The sequence below is a fragment of the Chelonoidis abingdonii genome, chromosome 3 (assembly GCF_003597395.2).
Source record: "Chelonoidis abingdonii isolate Lonesome George chromosome 3, CheloAbing_2.0, whole genome shotgun sequence".
Taxonomy (NCBI): Eukaryota; Metazoa; Chordata; order Testudines; family Testudinidae; genus Chelonoidis; species Chelonoidis abingdonii.
Window position 1 is genome coordinate 8,028,761 of NC_133771.1, and position 16,873 is coordinate 8,045,633.

At 44.5% G+C, this 16,873-nt stretch overlaps 1 protein-coding gene across 12 annotated transcripts in view; it reads left to right on the forward strand.

The window, feature by feature from the left end:
* HMBOX1 (homeobox containing 1) overlaps window positions 1–16,873 on the forward strand; it is a 164,928-nt gene that overhangs the window by 93,268 nt on the left and 54,787 nt on the right. For all 12 annotated transcript variants that reach the window (XM_032782718.2, XM_032782708.2, XM_032782712.2 and 9 more), the window contains one exon: window positions 9,690–9,843. In XM_032782718.2, the coding sequence (XP_032638609.1) occupies window positions 9,690–9,843 (154 nt within the window). The remainder of the gene's footprint in view (window positions 1–9,689; window positions 9,844–16,873) is intronic.

The following is a 16,873-nucleotide window of genomic DNA, read 5'->3' on the forward strand; positions in this document are numbered from 1 at the left end:
GATCCAGTCTTTCAGTGAATTTCCTTGGGTTTTGGATCATGCCCTGAATCTGGGGTTGGGATATGATGGTGTCAAGGTTTGTCTTGCAAAGCCTGCTTGCTTCTCCTCTGAAAAATCAAAAGAGAGTTCAGATATAAAGAGGAAAAGTAAAGTTCTCCATGCAGAAATAAGGGATGGAAGTGTTACTTGGGAAGTTATCATCTAGTCTGTCCCCTTGCAGGACTCTTCCTTGTAATTTTTTGCTTGACCCAGGCTTCCACTACTCCCTTGTGACAGACAATCCCACAGTCCTTGGCTACCACCTTGATACTATTCAGCCTCAGTTTTCCTTTGTTTAATCTGAAGCCTGCTTATACCCACCCTATACCGTCTATCTTCCCTTTGAAATGTAATTGATTTAAAGGGAATCAAAACTCAGTCTCTGTCTGAGTTCACTTTGCTCCAAAAGTCTGAGTTCTGTTAAGTCCAACCAGTAAAACCAGATTCTGAAAACTGGTGCTGTGTGTGTAAACCACACATAAAGAGGCTTCATACATTAAATGGTGCAGGAATACTTTAATTTAAGGTCAGCTAGGTTCAGACACACAGTTTTGAGTTTTGTCCTTTCTCTCAGGCATCTGGAAATGCTGTTTAGAGAGTGAATGTGCCCAGGGGAGGGAAGTGCTGACAGGTTGCTGTGATCAGTGAGGAACACCATTTTACAATTCCCTGTTGATGCTGCAGTTGGCACTGTCTAAGGATCTGTAAGGTTACTGGGAACAAGTTTTAGCATCAGCTGCCTTCAGATTCTCAGGTTCAACCCCGTGGAATAATTCCCAGAAATTACCCTTTGACAGAAGATATGGCCCAAAAGCTGATAGGAAAAGAGGACTGGAACTTTTGGAAAGAGCTGAGAAACAGGATACGACCTCTCCTGAAGATTGAAACTGCTGCTTAGATTTGTTTCGTATAACCTTATAGATCCTTCTGCTAGTATTGCTGGGGGTTGTTTGAGAGAGAGTGTTCTGGGCCACGCTAAGAGAGTCCTTGTTGAACTCAGCAGTGACACCTTCCTCCTCCATATCTTCCTATGTGTCTTTTCACTCCTCAGAACTGATTTCTGATGAGAAAAAATGAATTGAGGTTAAACTCTAAAGTTCTATTTCAGTGTCTGACTGGCTGAGGACTTGTCTGTTGTTTTTTTTTCTTTTCTTTTCTTTTTGTATTGGCATGGGAAAGATTTTCTTGAACAGCCGCTGACTGGGGTTTTTTAATTTTGGTTTTTCATAAGGGACCTTACACAGCCTTTTCAAGTACTGTAAAGACAAAGTGACACTTATCTATGCCAAGGGATTGCATTGATGCCTTTAAATTCCCTTTAGGACCAACAGAACATTCAGTTTACTTAGAGAGACTTGGAAAAACCTTTTTGTTTTTCCATAGCTGTTCGAATTTTCCACTCGAGGGGATTTTTTAATTTTTTTAGGACAATCCGCTGCTTTGAGCTGTTGCCACGCAACCGATTGTATTGCAGTCCAGACTGGCCTGCCAGTGGATAATTAATATGTATTGGTTGAGTGCTAATGGTGAATATGTCATATAGATAGAGATGTGGTTCTTGCCTGAAGAAACTTACGTTGTGCTTGGTGCTGTACGACCATTCAGTAAAACGCAGCCCTTTTTCCGAAGAACTCACAAAATTAAGTTATCAGCATGTACTTTTTCCGTTTTCTAACTTTCTACAGAGAGACTTGCTTTGTTTTGTCTGTTTTTCTTCTTCCTGTCTCCCCTACAGTGCCATCAGCTGGAAAGACAACTGTATCCATTTCCCTTCCGTGACTCGTTTACTCTGAGCTGTGGTGTCACATTGGGAATTGGGAGTTCTTTGGTGACAGTGGGGCATGGGAGCTACTTTCTCTTTCTCAGTTTAATTCTTATTTAGGTGAATTTATATCTACAGACCTGTCCCTTTTTGGAATCTCTCAGGCTGAATTCAGCTGAGTAACATTGAAAAAGACACTCCCTTCCTGTAGAACAGGAACAGTTTTGAAGGGCCAGAAAGGTAGATAAAATCAACCTGGGACCTCAAGAGGAAGGATGGTTTTGTGGTTAAGACACTGGACCCAAGAGATGTGGGCTCAGTCCCTGGCTTTCACACTTGCTGTGTGACCTTGAGCAAGTCATTTAAACTCTCTGTGCTTCCATTCCCATCTGTAAAGTGGGGATAATACTTCCTTTGTCTGACTTGTCTATCTAGACTGTACGCATTTCAGGGAAGGGACTGTTTCTTATTGTATGTGTGTACAGCACCAACATGATGATAGAGTCTCTGGATGCTACTGTAAGACAGAGACATATCAGAAATACAGCAAAAAATGAGACACTTCTTTTTTCTTCTTTTTAGTTATATAGCAGTGCTGCATAGGTGGGTTATGCTGCAAATCACTCGCATACAGTCCTGCATCTGTTAATCTAGCAATTGTGTGTTCTGAAGCCTTAGAACAAGAAGATTTTGTAATGTTTGCTGCTATTAATACAGAAGCGGGCTCACCTCCTCCAAAAGTTTTGTTGACTCCCACCTTTGTCTGGCCTTTGGTATGTGTTCTTTGCTGTTTAGTTTTTCTCCATGGATAGTCTCTACATCTTTCTATTGTCTTTGCTTGTTACTGTTGTTCAGACAGCCTCAGATAAACTAGTTTGTTGTGAAATAAAAATAGTTATGGGAAATGTTTTAACTCTGATGCAATAATAGGGCCATATTGTTCCTACTATACATAATAATCTTGCTTCCAACTCGATGATCAGTGGTTTTCTGGAAGAGAGGACATCGGAGTTAATGATAATGCTGCAAAACTCACAGGTCATTTTATGTGTTAGCGCTTGTGTTTTTCTTTATGGAAGCAGTTGCAGATCAGGGTGAAGGCAGATTTTGTGTAAAGAAATAATCAGTGCAAAATATTAAGATCAGTTGACATTGGAATGTCTTTCATTTAATCTAATTAACAGTGATGGTTTTTTTATTGAGATGGGGCATTTTGGGGGAAGGGGCCGTGTCATGTTTTGTGAAGGGCTGAACACCTGTTTGGCACTTCATAAATGTGTTTTGGAATCAAATTTAAGCATTACTGCATCAGTGAAATCTTGCATTGTTCTAACAAATCTTCCTGTGCCCATGTTTTGAAATAAAAAGATTAAGGTTGGCCTTAATAGATTGGTTGGGAGCAGGAGGCAATGTGAGATGTTCATGGCTTAGTAACCTTGGCACCTTCTCTCTGTCTGGGCTGTGACAAAGCCGGGCAGGCTGTAGAAATGGTGTGTTAAGACTACAATGTGGGGTCTGATTGCCCACGTTTAAGCTGTTGTTTTTTTTCCTTCCTGCCAATTAATTAATAGGAAGGCAGTAATAGTCATCTTGGACAAGGCTGTGTGTGCTGCCAGGTTGAAGAGAGGCAGTTGTCAGCAACATGTAGCATTTTTCCATAAATTTAATGTCATAGGAGCCCTTGTCTGGCTCTAAAATAAAAGCTTATGAAAAAAGTAAGATGCTGGCTATCCCAGGAGCTTTGTATTGGGGCGGCGATGGTATGATTGTTCTTTAATAGTGCATCAAGTGTGCTAAGCCTTTCACAGAAAACAGATCCCTGCGCTGAAGAGCTTGTTCCTAAATGATAGGCTTGTCTGTTAAATTGCAGAGAGCCTAGGTTGCAGTTTCAAATCACCAAACTGATCACCAAATTTGGGCTCAGGAAGGATATTTCCCCCAGGTCAGATTGTCAGGAACCTTAAGGGCATTTTGCTTTTCTCTGCAGCATAGGGCATAGATCGCTAGCTAGGATCATCTGGGCATCTCTCACCTAATCAATTCCTTACTGTTGCTGGAACCCCAGACATTAGTGACACATTGGTCTCTCCTGTTCTCTGCCAGTGGCATGGAATAGTTTAGTCTCTTGAGGACTGAAATTCTTTAATCTAACTAAAGTCATTGGGCTCAGCATAAGGGCATCAGAGTGAAATTTACAAGCAGTCAGAATCAATGATCCAGTTGTTCTTTCTGGTTTTAAACTCTGTAGAAAGAGGACATGGTCCCTGCCCCCAGGAGTTCTCAGTCTAAGGACAGACACACAAGAAGATGGCGTTTAGGGGAAAGGGAACAACAAATAAACTGGTAACCTAGCTGGCAATTTCAGCACAAAGGCCAAACACTGAAAGGGCGATGGAGACTGAACTCCTCCCTGATACCTAGATATGGTCCTTCCAAGGAACCAGTTAGTTCCATCCATTTCATTGCAAGGTCACATCTGGCACTGGATGATGGTAGGAGATGCTAATGGATGCTCTATGGATAGGGCTTCCCCACACTTTATCCCACACAATTTATCTCTCTTCATGTACAGAGCTCCTCACCTTTTGATGTGTATACCAAGGCACAGTTCTCAGAGCTTTTACTTAATTGCTGCCTAACTTTGTGGCTCTACTCAGCCAAAAACATAGCAGTATCCCTTCTTTTAAAAATCTGCTGGTTTTAAGGCCAGATCTTGTAATCTGTCATAGGCTTTTGTATGCACCCATAACTGTACAGGTAAACTAGATCTGCATGCAGAGGTGCATTGGTATAATTGAAGAATCTGGCCCTTAGTATGGAACATGCTGTGCCTTTGTTTTAGAGAAACTATAGAAGCAGAGCCGGGTGGGCAGAACATCAGAGTGATGCTTTGAGGCAGCAGGTTAAAAGGACAAGCGACCAAAGGACTCAGAGGAGAAACTCTCTCAGATTCCTTCACCAACGATCATGCCAGCAGTGCTTATGCTGAACAGCACTTCCCCTATCACCAGTTGAGATCCAAGCACCTGATGCTCCTGTGTGGTTTTCCTTGTGCCAGATCTCATGTGCATGTGTTGAGGTGGTGGCCTATATTCATCCCCAGTTCTCAAAACATTTCTCCAGTGTCTGCCAACTTCAGGATGCTGCTTTTACTGATGTGGCCCCATGGAAAAGAGAAATGGGTGAATTGACCACCAAGGCTATCACTACCCAAAACAAAACAAAAAACAAGAAGGCATTATATACTCAGTAAGTAAATACATCAACGCCTGATTTACATGGAAGCAGATTTATGCTCTAAAAAAAATTATTCATTTTTTTTCTCCTTTACCTAAGAAACATTTTAGACACACTAACATAATATCATTTCTCTGCAGCTGTTACCTTGATGTTAAGCATCACTGAAATGCCCTCTTTCATTTTTATCTGATTTCTGAGACAGCACTGCTAACCAATTGCCTGCTTATGAGCAGGTGGAGGGAGCTTCTGCTCTCTCAGCTCCTGGTCAGGGAGAGGTTTGTTAGTAAGACACTTGTGGGAGGGTCCGCTAGCATTTCCCCACTCTTGCTGACCCATTAATTCTGTGTTTTGAAGGACTGTGTCCGTCAGATACTTTTCGGAAACATTAGAATGTACAAATTCGTCCACCAACATTGGTAAAAGTTGGCCAAAATCCTACTTTGAAATGATGGTGCAACCAGCTGATGTTGTCACATTTAACTGGGTAAATATTTTGCACAGCAATAAACTACAGCATAGAGTGGGGGAGGAAGACAGCGCTACTGCATGTAGGGCTGAGGGAACTTCCCCAGACACTGCCCTCGTGTGCGCAAGACTAACAGGGATGTGCTTTACTTACTACTGAAATTACCCAGGAGAAAGTTTTAACTCTTCAGGAGACTTTCACCCTTCTCAGAGTGCTGATCCTCAGTAAGGAAAATAGTCATTGGGCAGCTGATAGAGCCAAAGCTGGTAGTGAGTTCTCCACTCATTAACAGTATGTAGGGCAAGCATTGCTAGGGTTAAGCCATGTGAGGTTCTTCACCCCCTTCACTCTATTACATACTGGCAGACAGCTAAAAAGTGACCATTTTTAAGTGCTTATATACCAATGCTAGAAGTCTAAAGAATAAGATGGGTGAACTAGAGTGCCTCGTATTAAATGAGGATATTGATATACTTGGTGGATGAGGATAATCAATGGGACACTGTAATACCAAGGTACAAAATATATCAAAAGGACAGATCTGGTCGAGGAGGAGCACTATAAGTGGGAAAAAACGTGTGGAGTCAAATGAAGTAAAAATCTTAAATGAACCAAACTGTACCATAGAATCTCCATGGATAGTGATTCCATGCCTGAGTAATAAGAATATAGCAGTAGGGATATATTACTGACCACAGTGGCAAATTAACAAATATGGTGCCTCTAGGCCCTCAAAAAATTGCCCCCGCTCCCCCTCTGCCAGCTCACCTCTGCTCCCCCGCAGTAAGTCTGAGAGGGAGCGGGGAGAAGGGGAGTTGTGGCGTGCTGGGGGGATGGCAGTGATGGAGTGGAGGTGATCTGGGGCAGGGAGCAGTTCCCTGCCCCCCACCCCCCGAGTCACTCCCCACACCGCTGGCCCCAACTCACCTTTGTTCCACCTCCTCTGATTGTGCCGCTACTCGCTTCTCCCTCCCAGTGCTTTTGCGCGGCTAGCCTGGGAGGGAGGGGAGAGAAGGGGAGTTGTGGCGCTCGGGGGATGGTGGTGGAGCGGAGATGAACTGGGGCGGTCAGCGGTTCCCGGCCCCCCCCGGTTACTCCCTGCGCCCGCGGGCCCCACCTCACCTTACCTCTGCTCTGCCTCCTCCAAGCACACTGCTACTCGCTTTTCCTTCCCTCCCAGCACTTTCGCGTGGCAAGCCTGGGAGGGAGGTGGATGGAGGGAAGCACGTTGCGCTTGGAGGAGGAGGCGGGCCAGAGATTTAGGGAAGAGGCGGAGTTGGGGAGGGGTCACGAGCAAATTTGCCGCCCCGGCAAATTTGTTGGCCTAGGCGATAATACACCGCTGACTGACCACTTGACCTGATAGTGACTGTGAAATGCTCAGGGAGATTAGAGAAGCTATAAAAATCAAAAACTCAATAGTAATGGGAGATTTCAACTATCCTCATATTGACTGGGTACATGTTACCTCAGGACAGGATGTAGAGACAAAGTTTCCTGAGAGCTTAAATGACTGCTTCTTGGAGCAGCTAGTCCTGGAACTCACAAGAGGAGAGGCAATTCTTGATTTAGTCCTAAATGGAGCACAGGATCAGGTTCAAGAGGTGAGTATAGCTGAATGGCTTGCTAATAGTGACCATAACATAATACAGTTTAATATCCCTGTTGTGGGGAAATACCAAAGCAGCCCACCATGGTAGCATTTAATTTCAGAAAGAGGAACTACACAAAAATGAAGTTAGTTAAGCAGAAATTAAAATGCACCGTGCCAAAAGTGAAATCCTTGCAAGCTGCATAGAAACTTTTTAAAGACACCATAATGAATGCCCAAATTACATATGTATCCCAATTTAAAAAACATAGTAAGAGAACCAAAAGAGTGCTGCCATGGCTAAACAACAAAGTAAAAGAAGCAGAGAGAGACAAAAAGGCATCTTTTACAAAGTGGAAGTTAAATCCTATTGAGGAAAATAGAAAGGAGCATAAACTCTGGCAAGTCAAGTGTACAAATATAATTAGGAAGGCCAAAAAAGAATTTGAAGAACATCTAACCAAAGACTCAAAAAGTAATGGCATAATTTTTTTTTAAGATACATCAGAAGCAGGAAGCCTGCTAAATAACCAATGGAGCCACTATATGGTCGAGATGCTGAAGGAGCAGTGAAGGGGGATATGGCCATTGCATAGGGTGACCATATTTCCCTATTCTGAATATGGGACACCTGGTAAAATTACTGGAATTCAAGTGAGTTCAGCATCAATCAATCAGAACTATGCAGTACCAACATTCAAATTAACATCAAGTTGACTGAGCCCCTGTTAAAAAGAAATACTGTGTAGCTTGATTATTTTATTTACCTTCTTATCTTTAAGTTTCTAGGTTTCACACAATGAGGGGTAACAAACACACCCCTATCCACACACACTCCCATACACCTCTCTCACACGGAGGGGTGACCGACTGACCCTGCCTGGTGCTCTCCGCCCTCCATGTCTGACTGGGCTCCCAGGACGGACCCACCTCTCCTGGTACCTCGTGCCATGTCTTCCTGAGGCAACACAGAGGGGCTGGGGTGGCGGGAGGGGCAAGGTCACATGCCAACCCTCCCCAGATTTATGCCAGAGTTCACCCCAGAATGTAGCCAGCAGCATCCTTTCAGCACTGCAGGAGGAAAGGGATAGGAGCTGCTTCCAGGCGGGGTCAGGGGGGATGAAGCACTATGCGGGGCTTTGGCACATGCAGGGCTCGGCTCCTCCTGGCCAGCGTCTCGGGCTAGAGGATCTTGGGCTTTCCTGGGGCACCGGCCCAGCCAGAGGCACAGCACTGGGCGTGGGATGCCCTCTGTGGGGGGTGATGTGGTGGAGCAGCGGAGCTGGATGGGGGCAAAGCAGGGATTGGACAGGGAGCACATAAAGGGCCAATAGGTGGGCTGCAGAGGTGACATGTAACTGGCTGCCGCCTGGCGCCTACCCACACACACGAGCTACTGCAGTGCGCAGCCAGTGCCGGGCAGAAATGGGGCAGGGCCATGCTGCCCGAGAGCCTGCACGCAGTGGGAGCTCTGCTGGCAGACCAGCATGGGGAGCGGCCAGGCCCGTGCGCTGCATCTTCTCCCCGCCAGCAGCGTTGCACACCCACCCCCATTGTTGGCCAGTAGACCCCCCCACTCACTGCTGGTGGGCCGGTGGCTGGCAAGTAGGCATCCGGCCAGCAGCAGGACCCCCTTCAGTAGGACACCCCCTCCCCATCAGTACTGAGGGGAAGAAGACAGAAAATACAGGACAATTTGCCCATTTTTAAGAAAAAGTCAGGACACCTGCAGGAGGGCTTAAATACAGGACTATCTCTTTAAAAACGGGACGTCTGGTTACCCTACCATTGCGGAAAAACTAAATGAATTGTTTGCATCAATCTTCACGACTGAGGATGTGAAGGAAGTTCCCAAACCTGAGTCCTCCTTTTTAGGTGACAAATCTCAGGAACTGTCCCAGATAGAGGTGTCATTAGAGAAGGTTTTGGAACAAATTGATAAATTAACCAGTAATATGTCACCAGGACCAGATGGTATCACCGAAGAGTTCTGAAGGAACTCAAATGTGAAATTGCAGAACTAACTGTGGTATGTGACTTATCATTTAAATCAGCTTCCGTACCACATAACGGGAGGATAGCTAATATGACGTCAATCTTTAAAAAAGGCCCCTGAGGCAATCTCAGCAGTTACAGGCTGGTAAGCCTAACTTCAGTATACTGTCAGAAGTCCGGATACTGGGCTAGATGGACCTTTGTTCTGACTCACTATGGCCATTCTTATGATCATGAGAAGAACACAAAGCAAAGCCGGAATGGGTCCCAGCTGAGCGTAGCTCAGACATTCTGTATGAAGCTGGTCATCTTGATGAGGGCAAATTGCCTCTTCCAAAGTGGATATAATGAAGACTCCATGCTTGATTCTCCTCTGACTTAGACCAGTTTAACTCTATTGATTTCAACAGAGTAACTGCTGATTCTTCCCTATGTGAGGACACAATCTGGCCTTATGTGTCTTTAATGTGTTCGTTGGTAGTGTTTTATCTTTGGCTTAAATGGCTTCCCCAGTCAGTTGTTTCTTTATTAGCAGGACTGAGAAGAGAAGCAAGATTTACAGTCCATTAGGAAACAGTATTTATTCTTGTTTTTAGGGGCTACATTAAGTATGAGACCTGCTCCAATCCCAGTAGAAGAGCCAGAATGGAGACAGACGCCTCCCCCAGTCACAGCTACCTCTGGGACCTTCAGACTACGGCGAGGCAGTCGGTTCACATGGAGAAAGGAGTGCCTGGCAGTTATGGAAAGGTATGTATCTCCTTGGGGTTGCCAAGGCCTTGATGTGCATTAAATGGAAGTAGATTGAGATACTATTTGTCCCTGCTCTGATGAGTAACAACTGCTTTATCGTGAGTGTGCTTCAGCAGTGTGCAAGCCAATTAGCTACCTGGACATGTTTTTTCCTTCAGAGAACTAGGAGGAAGTATTACACCCCATTTCATGTAAAGCATTTACGTGCCATAGTCCTCTTGATCATGCTGAACATTCTTCATAGCTCTCGGGAGGCCTTGCCCTTGGTTCAGTTTGTGGATTCTTCCGGGTCTTCATTCAGCTGTTCCTCAGCTTTCCAGGGAGCTTTCATTCAAGCTAATTCAGACTCTGTCTAGATGGGAGTCTGAATGATCTTTGCTTTGTATGGTGCAGCTCTTTCCATTTTGCAGATCCTACCTCAGATAGCTAAAACTAGTATCCTATTTTATGCTGGCATTTGTACAGCACCCTGTCCACTTACAGTGCTGTGTAAGAGAGCTTTGCCTGATAAGTAACAAATTCCCTGCCCAGAAGCCTGTTACAGCCCTGGATGTTGGCAGGCAACAGTACAGGGCAAGGTAGATCCATTCAAATACATAAGCAGAGTAGCAAGTGGTCGTTAGAACTCCCAGCTCCTCAGCCTTTCAGAAATTAAGCACTCTCCTAGCAAGGTCTGCCTGCTGCCTGCACGCTTTGCCTTTGCCCTCTGCTCACTTCAGAATCTCTCTAGTGCCTAAATTGGCAGCTGGGAAAGGCCCAGCCTGTACAGAGTGACCATGTAGGGGTAAGTGCTTATTCTTTGTAAAGGCTAAATTGCTGGGAGGCAATATTTCCCCCCCATTCAATCTTCTTCCAACTTTGGAGTGTGGGGTTCACCGGGCATTAAGCTAGTACCTGGTAATGCACTGTCTGTGAGCACCTTGTGCTGGCAGCCAGAGGAGAATCTGGAAGCTCCACACAGCAACAGGCCCAAACCCTTTTGAGAAGAGAATCTGCAGTTAGGGCACAAAAGATCCTGCAGATGTTGCTGGGTTTGGACAAATACCTCCATATCCAAGCCTCTCTACTATGTGGCATTTGGGCTGTTGTGTGTACTGTTTTCCTGCTAGACGTGTTCTAGAACATAGGGAAGATTAAGGGATTGTAAATAATAAAATATGAAACACCCCAGAATTTTAACCTGTAAGCACAAAAGATTACATAGACCATGAAAGTCAAAAGCTGTAGGTACTTTTCATGCCATCTTCCAGCTCATCCCCAGGGAGTAGAATAGGATACACGTGTTATGGAGATGTTGCAATAAGGAACGGTTCAGCTCCTTTTCATAAAGGCAGCTGAAGTGCCTAGTGCACTGGCAATAATCAAACTATTCATGCACGTCACGCTCATCGCTATAGTATCGATGGCATTTGCACACCCAGCAGATCACTTGGTGAGGGCTACAATCATGCCTCCAAACTTTATGGCGTTCAAAAATTCACATAGGGCTTTATGCTCTCCAATGCGCATTGATGCCTGCCTCCTAACTCTGACATAGCAAGGGCCTGATCCTGCAAAGTGGTTGTACACCTCCAGGAAGGGATCAGCACTTTCAGCTCCTAAAGAAATCTGGGGAGATGGAGGCTCTCAACCGCTTGCAGGTTCTGAAATATGTGCTCTCTATTTGTGAGTGCACGTCCACTGTATAAAGGACTTCTCCTTTCCTTCACTCAGACACTGGGCTCTGTCACGTAACAGGAGTTGGTAGCAGGAGACAGCCTGCTTTTACTGATGCTGAGACCACAAATGTTAAATACCTTTGGGGCTCAATGCTGCCACCCTTCCTCAAGCAAACGTGTTTTACTCACAGGGATGGTCTGGGTGAAGTAATGAGACAATCCACACAAGTGAGGCTATGCAGTCTTGGGGTCAGTAAATAGCAATTGTCTCCCAAGTCTTCTCTTGACGCTCCACCACTGAGATTTGTTAAATCTGTTCCTCATAAATGCTTCTCTTAAATGATAAACCTGTGCCTGCCCTGAAGAGTCTGTGTAATGGAAGGCTCCATCCTTTATTGGAAGCTAATAGTGCAGAGCCTTGCATCAATGCAGAGTCCTGTAGCCTTCAGCTAGGGTGACCAGATGTCCCGATTTTATAAAGACAGTCCTAATATTTGGGTCTTTGTCTTATATAGGCTCCTATTACCCACCGCCACCACCACCCCTGCCCCTGTCCTGATTTTTCACACTTGTTGTCTGGTCACCCTACCTTCAGCGGAGTTTGCACTAACTAGGCAAGTAATTAGTATAGTGTGAGACCCGTAGGAGAGTCACTCCAGTGGTGTTTTCCTCTTCCTTTTTCTTCCCCGTTCCTTACTTTGTCCCTTAAATATAATGGGTCAGAGGTTTAGCATTAAAACAAAAAGTTGTGAAGTACTTTTAGAACCAAGTGTTCCTCTGCAAGGTGATATTTGGGAAGTGACAGCAAAGTATTGCAGTTCTGCACCACTTTGAGACTTGGACCTTTAATTCACTGTGTCTGTACTGTGCGGTCTCTCTGATTTAGAATTGAAGCTCTTTAGGGCACGGAAACATGTCTTCCCCCCCCATTGCAATGATTATTATGCTGTCTTGTATGACTGTAGCACCCAGGAGCCCTAGCTCTGCACCAAGACACCATTGTGCTAGCACTGTACAAAGAACAAAAAGACAGTGCTAAACACTACCCTCTTCTCCTTCAGATCCCTCCTCAAGACTCACCTCCGCTCTGACCCCTGCAAGAAATCAGTCTATAATGGTTTGGCTGTACCTCAGTAAGGGAGGGGCAATTTTGTGCATTAGAAGGAATGTTAAAATTGGTTTGTCTAAACCAGGGGTCAGCAACCTTTCAGAAGTGCTGTGCCGAGTCTTCATTTATTCACTCTGATTTAAGGTTTCGAGTGCCAGTAACACGTTAATGTTTTTAGAAGGTCTCTTTCTATAAATCTATAATATATTACTAAACTCTTGTTGTATATAAAGTAAATAAAGTTTTTAAAATGTTTAATAAGTTTCATTTAAAATTAAATTAAAAAGCAGAGCCCCCGGACCGGTGGCCAGGACCCAGGCAGTGTGAGTGCCACTGAAAATCAGTGAAAGGCGGCACGCATCCCATAGGTTTCCTACCCCTTGTTTAAACTATCATAAACCACCACCTTGTGCAGTAGGATATCTGGGTAACCACTGGATCTTATTTTCATTGTTGTTTTCCCCTCCTTCCACGCCTTCTTTCCTTTGTTTGCCACGCTCATTCCTTGCATCTTGTCTCTGATTGTAAGCTCTTCGGGGCAGGGATTGTGTTTTGCTGTGTGGTTATACAGTGTGTACTGCAATGGTGCCCTGATCCTGACTCTAGGCGCTGCTGCAGTGCAGCAAGAGTTTTTGTAAACAAACACTAATCACTAACATGTGCAAATAAGTTGCCTAAAGCTAGGGAGACACCTGAGTAGGAGCCCAGGGATGTTGCATACAGGATACACTTACATGTTACCACAGTCCCAGGCCCACTGATTTTATGACTCGTAATATATGCTTACACAAGCAGGTTTCCTGATGCCCGGCCAGTGCTGATCATCACTGGGAACAGGAAGGGATTTTTCTGCTTCTGTTTATAGCGTTTAAGATTGCACAATGATCTAGTTGCTTTACACTGGTGGTTTGCTTCTTCATCTCTGGGATTTGGCCGCTAGTGGAGGCAGTTGGCCCAACTCAGTAGACCAAAGGATTTTCCTTACCCAATTAGAAGTATGTTCCATTGTTTTGTGTCCTCATAGCACCCAGTAGTTCTGATGTGCCACTCATGGAGAACACTAAAGTGTTGTTGGTGTGTCCAATAGAGCGCATAGTGGCTGCTTTTAAGTGGGCTTTTCTTGGATGCTTTTAGCTTTACATGTGAGATTTGTATGAGCATTACTGTGCAGTTTTTGTTCTCCTGTACACTCTTTGTTGTTTGAGTTAACTCTGTGTGGACTGGGACAACCAATTCATGGCCAAGGTCAAGACATGCTCTTTTAAAAAGTGCAGCGTGGCTCCAGTGACCCGGTGTGTCCCCTTAACCAAATGCATCATCTCCATTTGCCCCAGGAATGACAGTGTGAAGTCGCTTTTGCGCAGTTAAAGTGAGCATTGGCTGGCTGACTGCTGTGCCAAAGATAAATGTGTCTTTGGTCACAGATGCATAGTATAGTTGAATCATGAGGATCAGCCGACATGCCATGTTTATCAATTTCATCAGACACACCAAGAACTGTCCCTTCCACACTCATTTTGCTTGTTTGTTTCTGTGTATACAAAGGATCCTGAAATCACATATTTAGTACCTCTGCCGCATTGAATGGGTGTTACGGGTGTTCAGCACCACTCCGGATATGGCTCTTGAACTGCATAAGGAACGTGATGGTTTCATTTGGCAGCGTTCCTGGTTTTGATTTGTGTAGAGCAGCTGTAACTCTTGTGGAGGTACACTTGGTGTCAGACTGGTTTATGTGAGATCAGAATCAGGCCCTGTGCGGGTACTTTCAAGCTGTGTTATATACAGTGCATGTGTATCAAAGGGTCTAATCAGTTTATTCTGGATTTCCAGAATGCTGCTTGTGGGTTCTATAATTCAATTCTCCTGGCTTTGCTATTTTTTGGAATTTCTCCCAGGACAGTTGATTAGCTGTTAGGCTTGGGTTTTGGACAATAGATTTAGAAGGTCTGTCTTTCTTTTTTTTTTTTTCTTTAAATTTCTTTCTGAATATTTATGCTCTGAAGGTTAAGAGGAGCAATAGTTCCGGAAAGTGAAGTTCTATATTTAACTGCAAACGAGGTGTGGTTCAGACAACTGCAATGCGAGCTCCCTCATGCTGCCTTGCCAGTGATATCAACCTCTTCTCTAGCCTGCTGCTCATGAAATATGTTGAGTTTAATGTGTGGTGGTGGTGTATGGTTCACCCTCCTTTTGGGAACAAAGCTAAGGTTATAGTAATCGTTTTGGTGGAACCTGAGGTTAGGCGTGAAAGTCTGTTTCTTGTGCAGGTTTGTGTTTTTCTCTATTACATCTAGTCCCAAAGAGTCTTTCCACAGTATCAAAATCACTCTTGTTTTTTTCAGCCTCTCTCATTAGAACTGTCAGACTGAAAATTCCCTGAGGAATGGATATATATATATATAAATGAAACCATTTCTGCTTTTTTTTTAACACACGACTGTGCTTTTCCCTCTAATTATATACATTAGAACTCAGGCTTTTCATTAATGCTGTGCCATCTAGTGGTGGCAGCCGAATCAGTTTGGGAGGGCGTACCCATTTCAAGGCATTCTGTAGAGGCCCTGTCAAAATGACCTCCTTTATACAAGTATGCATTCCATTGTCGGTTTGGAGGAACAGTGTTTTCTTTTGACAACAATTCTATGAAGTGGGAACATGCTTGTTTGAGTATTGGCCTGCTAAACCTAGGGTTGTGAGTTCAATCCTTGAGAGGGCCACTTAGGGATCTGGGGCAAAATCAGTACTTGGTCCTGCTAGTGAAGGCAGGGGGCTGGACTCGATGACCTTTCAAGGTCCCTTCCAGTTCTAGGAGATAGATATATCTCCATTTATTATTATTATTTTATTATATTAATTGAACGATGCAATTAATGTGTGTATGGCACTATTTATTTATGGATTACTAAGTAATAAGGTTTTGAGGTTTTGGGTTTTGGGTTTTATTTCTGCGTTGGCTTTGTTCTTTGTGTGCTGTCTTTCTTTAATGATATAGTTAAATCAGCCTATACTAGACAAAGACCTAGACTAGGATCTGGTTAAATCAGTCAAGACATTAAAAAATACTTGGCGTGTACAAGTTCAAAGCACTGCACAAACATTAACTGATTAATCTTCACAGCCCTTCAGAGGTGTAGGTAAATAGTATCCCCATTTTACAGACAGGAAACTGAGTCAAGCGTGAAACGACTTGTTCAGGGCCACAAAGTGAATTGGCAATAGAGCTGGGATTAGACTTCCAGACTCTGCAACCATTGCTCATTCTTCCACACCCGGCTGCCTCCTCTCCCTCCCCCCCACCCCAAATAAAAATAAAAGAATTTGAAGGGACAGCCCATCAGTGGCAGAGGGATGGTCTAGGTAGCTTCATTGTTCTGCTTTGGGTTATTTTTGTTTCTTCCCTCTTTCCTGTCCCGTCGCCCCCTCATTATTTCTACATTACAGTGGGGAAGGGAGAAAGCCTGACTTTCAACTGACCAGTAAACATAAGTATGCCTTTCCAGGCTTACAGGGACTGCATGAAAGGAGTGTAAAGCAGAGAGTGGAAGAGGGGGATGGAGATGAGGATGAGGAGTTTATACCTGATGAGGAAGCAGAAGAAGGGATTTGAGCTGTATGCCTGGGAGACTCACACAGGGCGTGTCTACGCTACCCTTCAGTCACAGGTATGACTGTACCACACAGACGTACCCAAGCTAGCTCAAATAACAATAGCAGTGAAGCTGCAGCAGTATGAGCTAACCACTCAAGTGCATCCCCAGGGTCTCAGGCAGGGTTGTACAGCTCGTGCTGCTGTGGCTTCCCTGTTGTTGTTTCAGCTACCTAAATCAAAGCTAGCATGGGTATGTTCACACATGCTGCAGTCACACCTTTGATGGAGTGTAGATGAACCCACATACATATTAGGGAAGGTACCAACAATCAAAAATAACTAAGCCTCAGTAGTTCCCCCCTCTTACCCATTCTGCTCACCTGGAGTGGCCTCATGTCACAATGACCATCCCACTGGCTACAGAGGACTGTACCAACTTCCCTCCAAAAGCAGTCACTGTTGCTTTGTGCACTGGTTGCATGGCATGACTACTGCAGTACCTTCTGCTGTGCGCCCAGGATCTGCTGGCATGCAGAATAAGCAAGCCTGAGTCCCATGGTGAGGAGTGAGTGATGTCTGCCCTGATGCTCATTATTAAAAAATTATTCTGCATATGAGCATTATTACTGTCACTGTCCAGAGCATTGGGCTCCCACTGCTTCCCTTGGG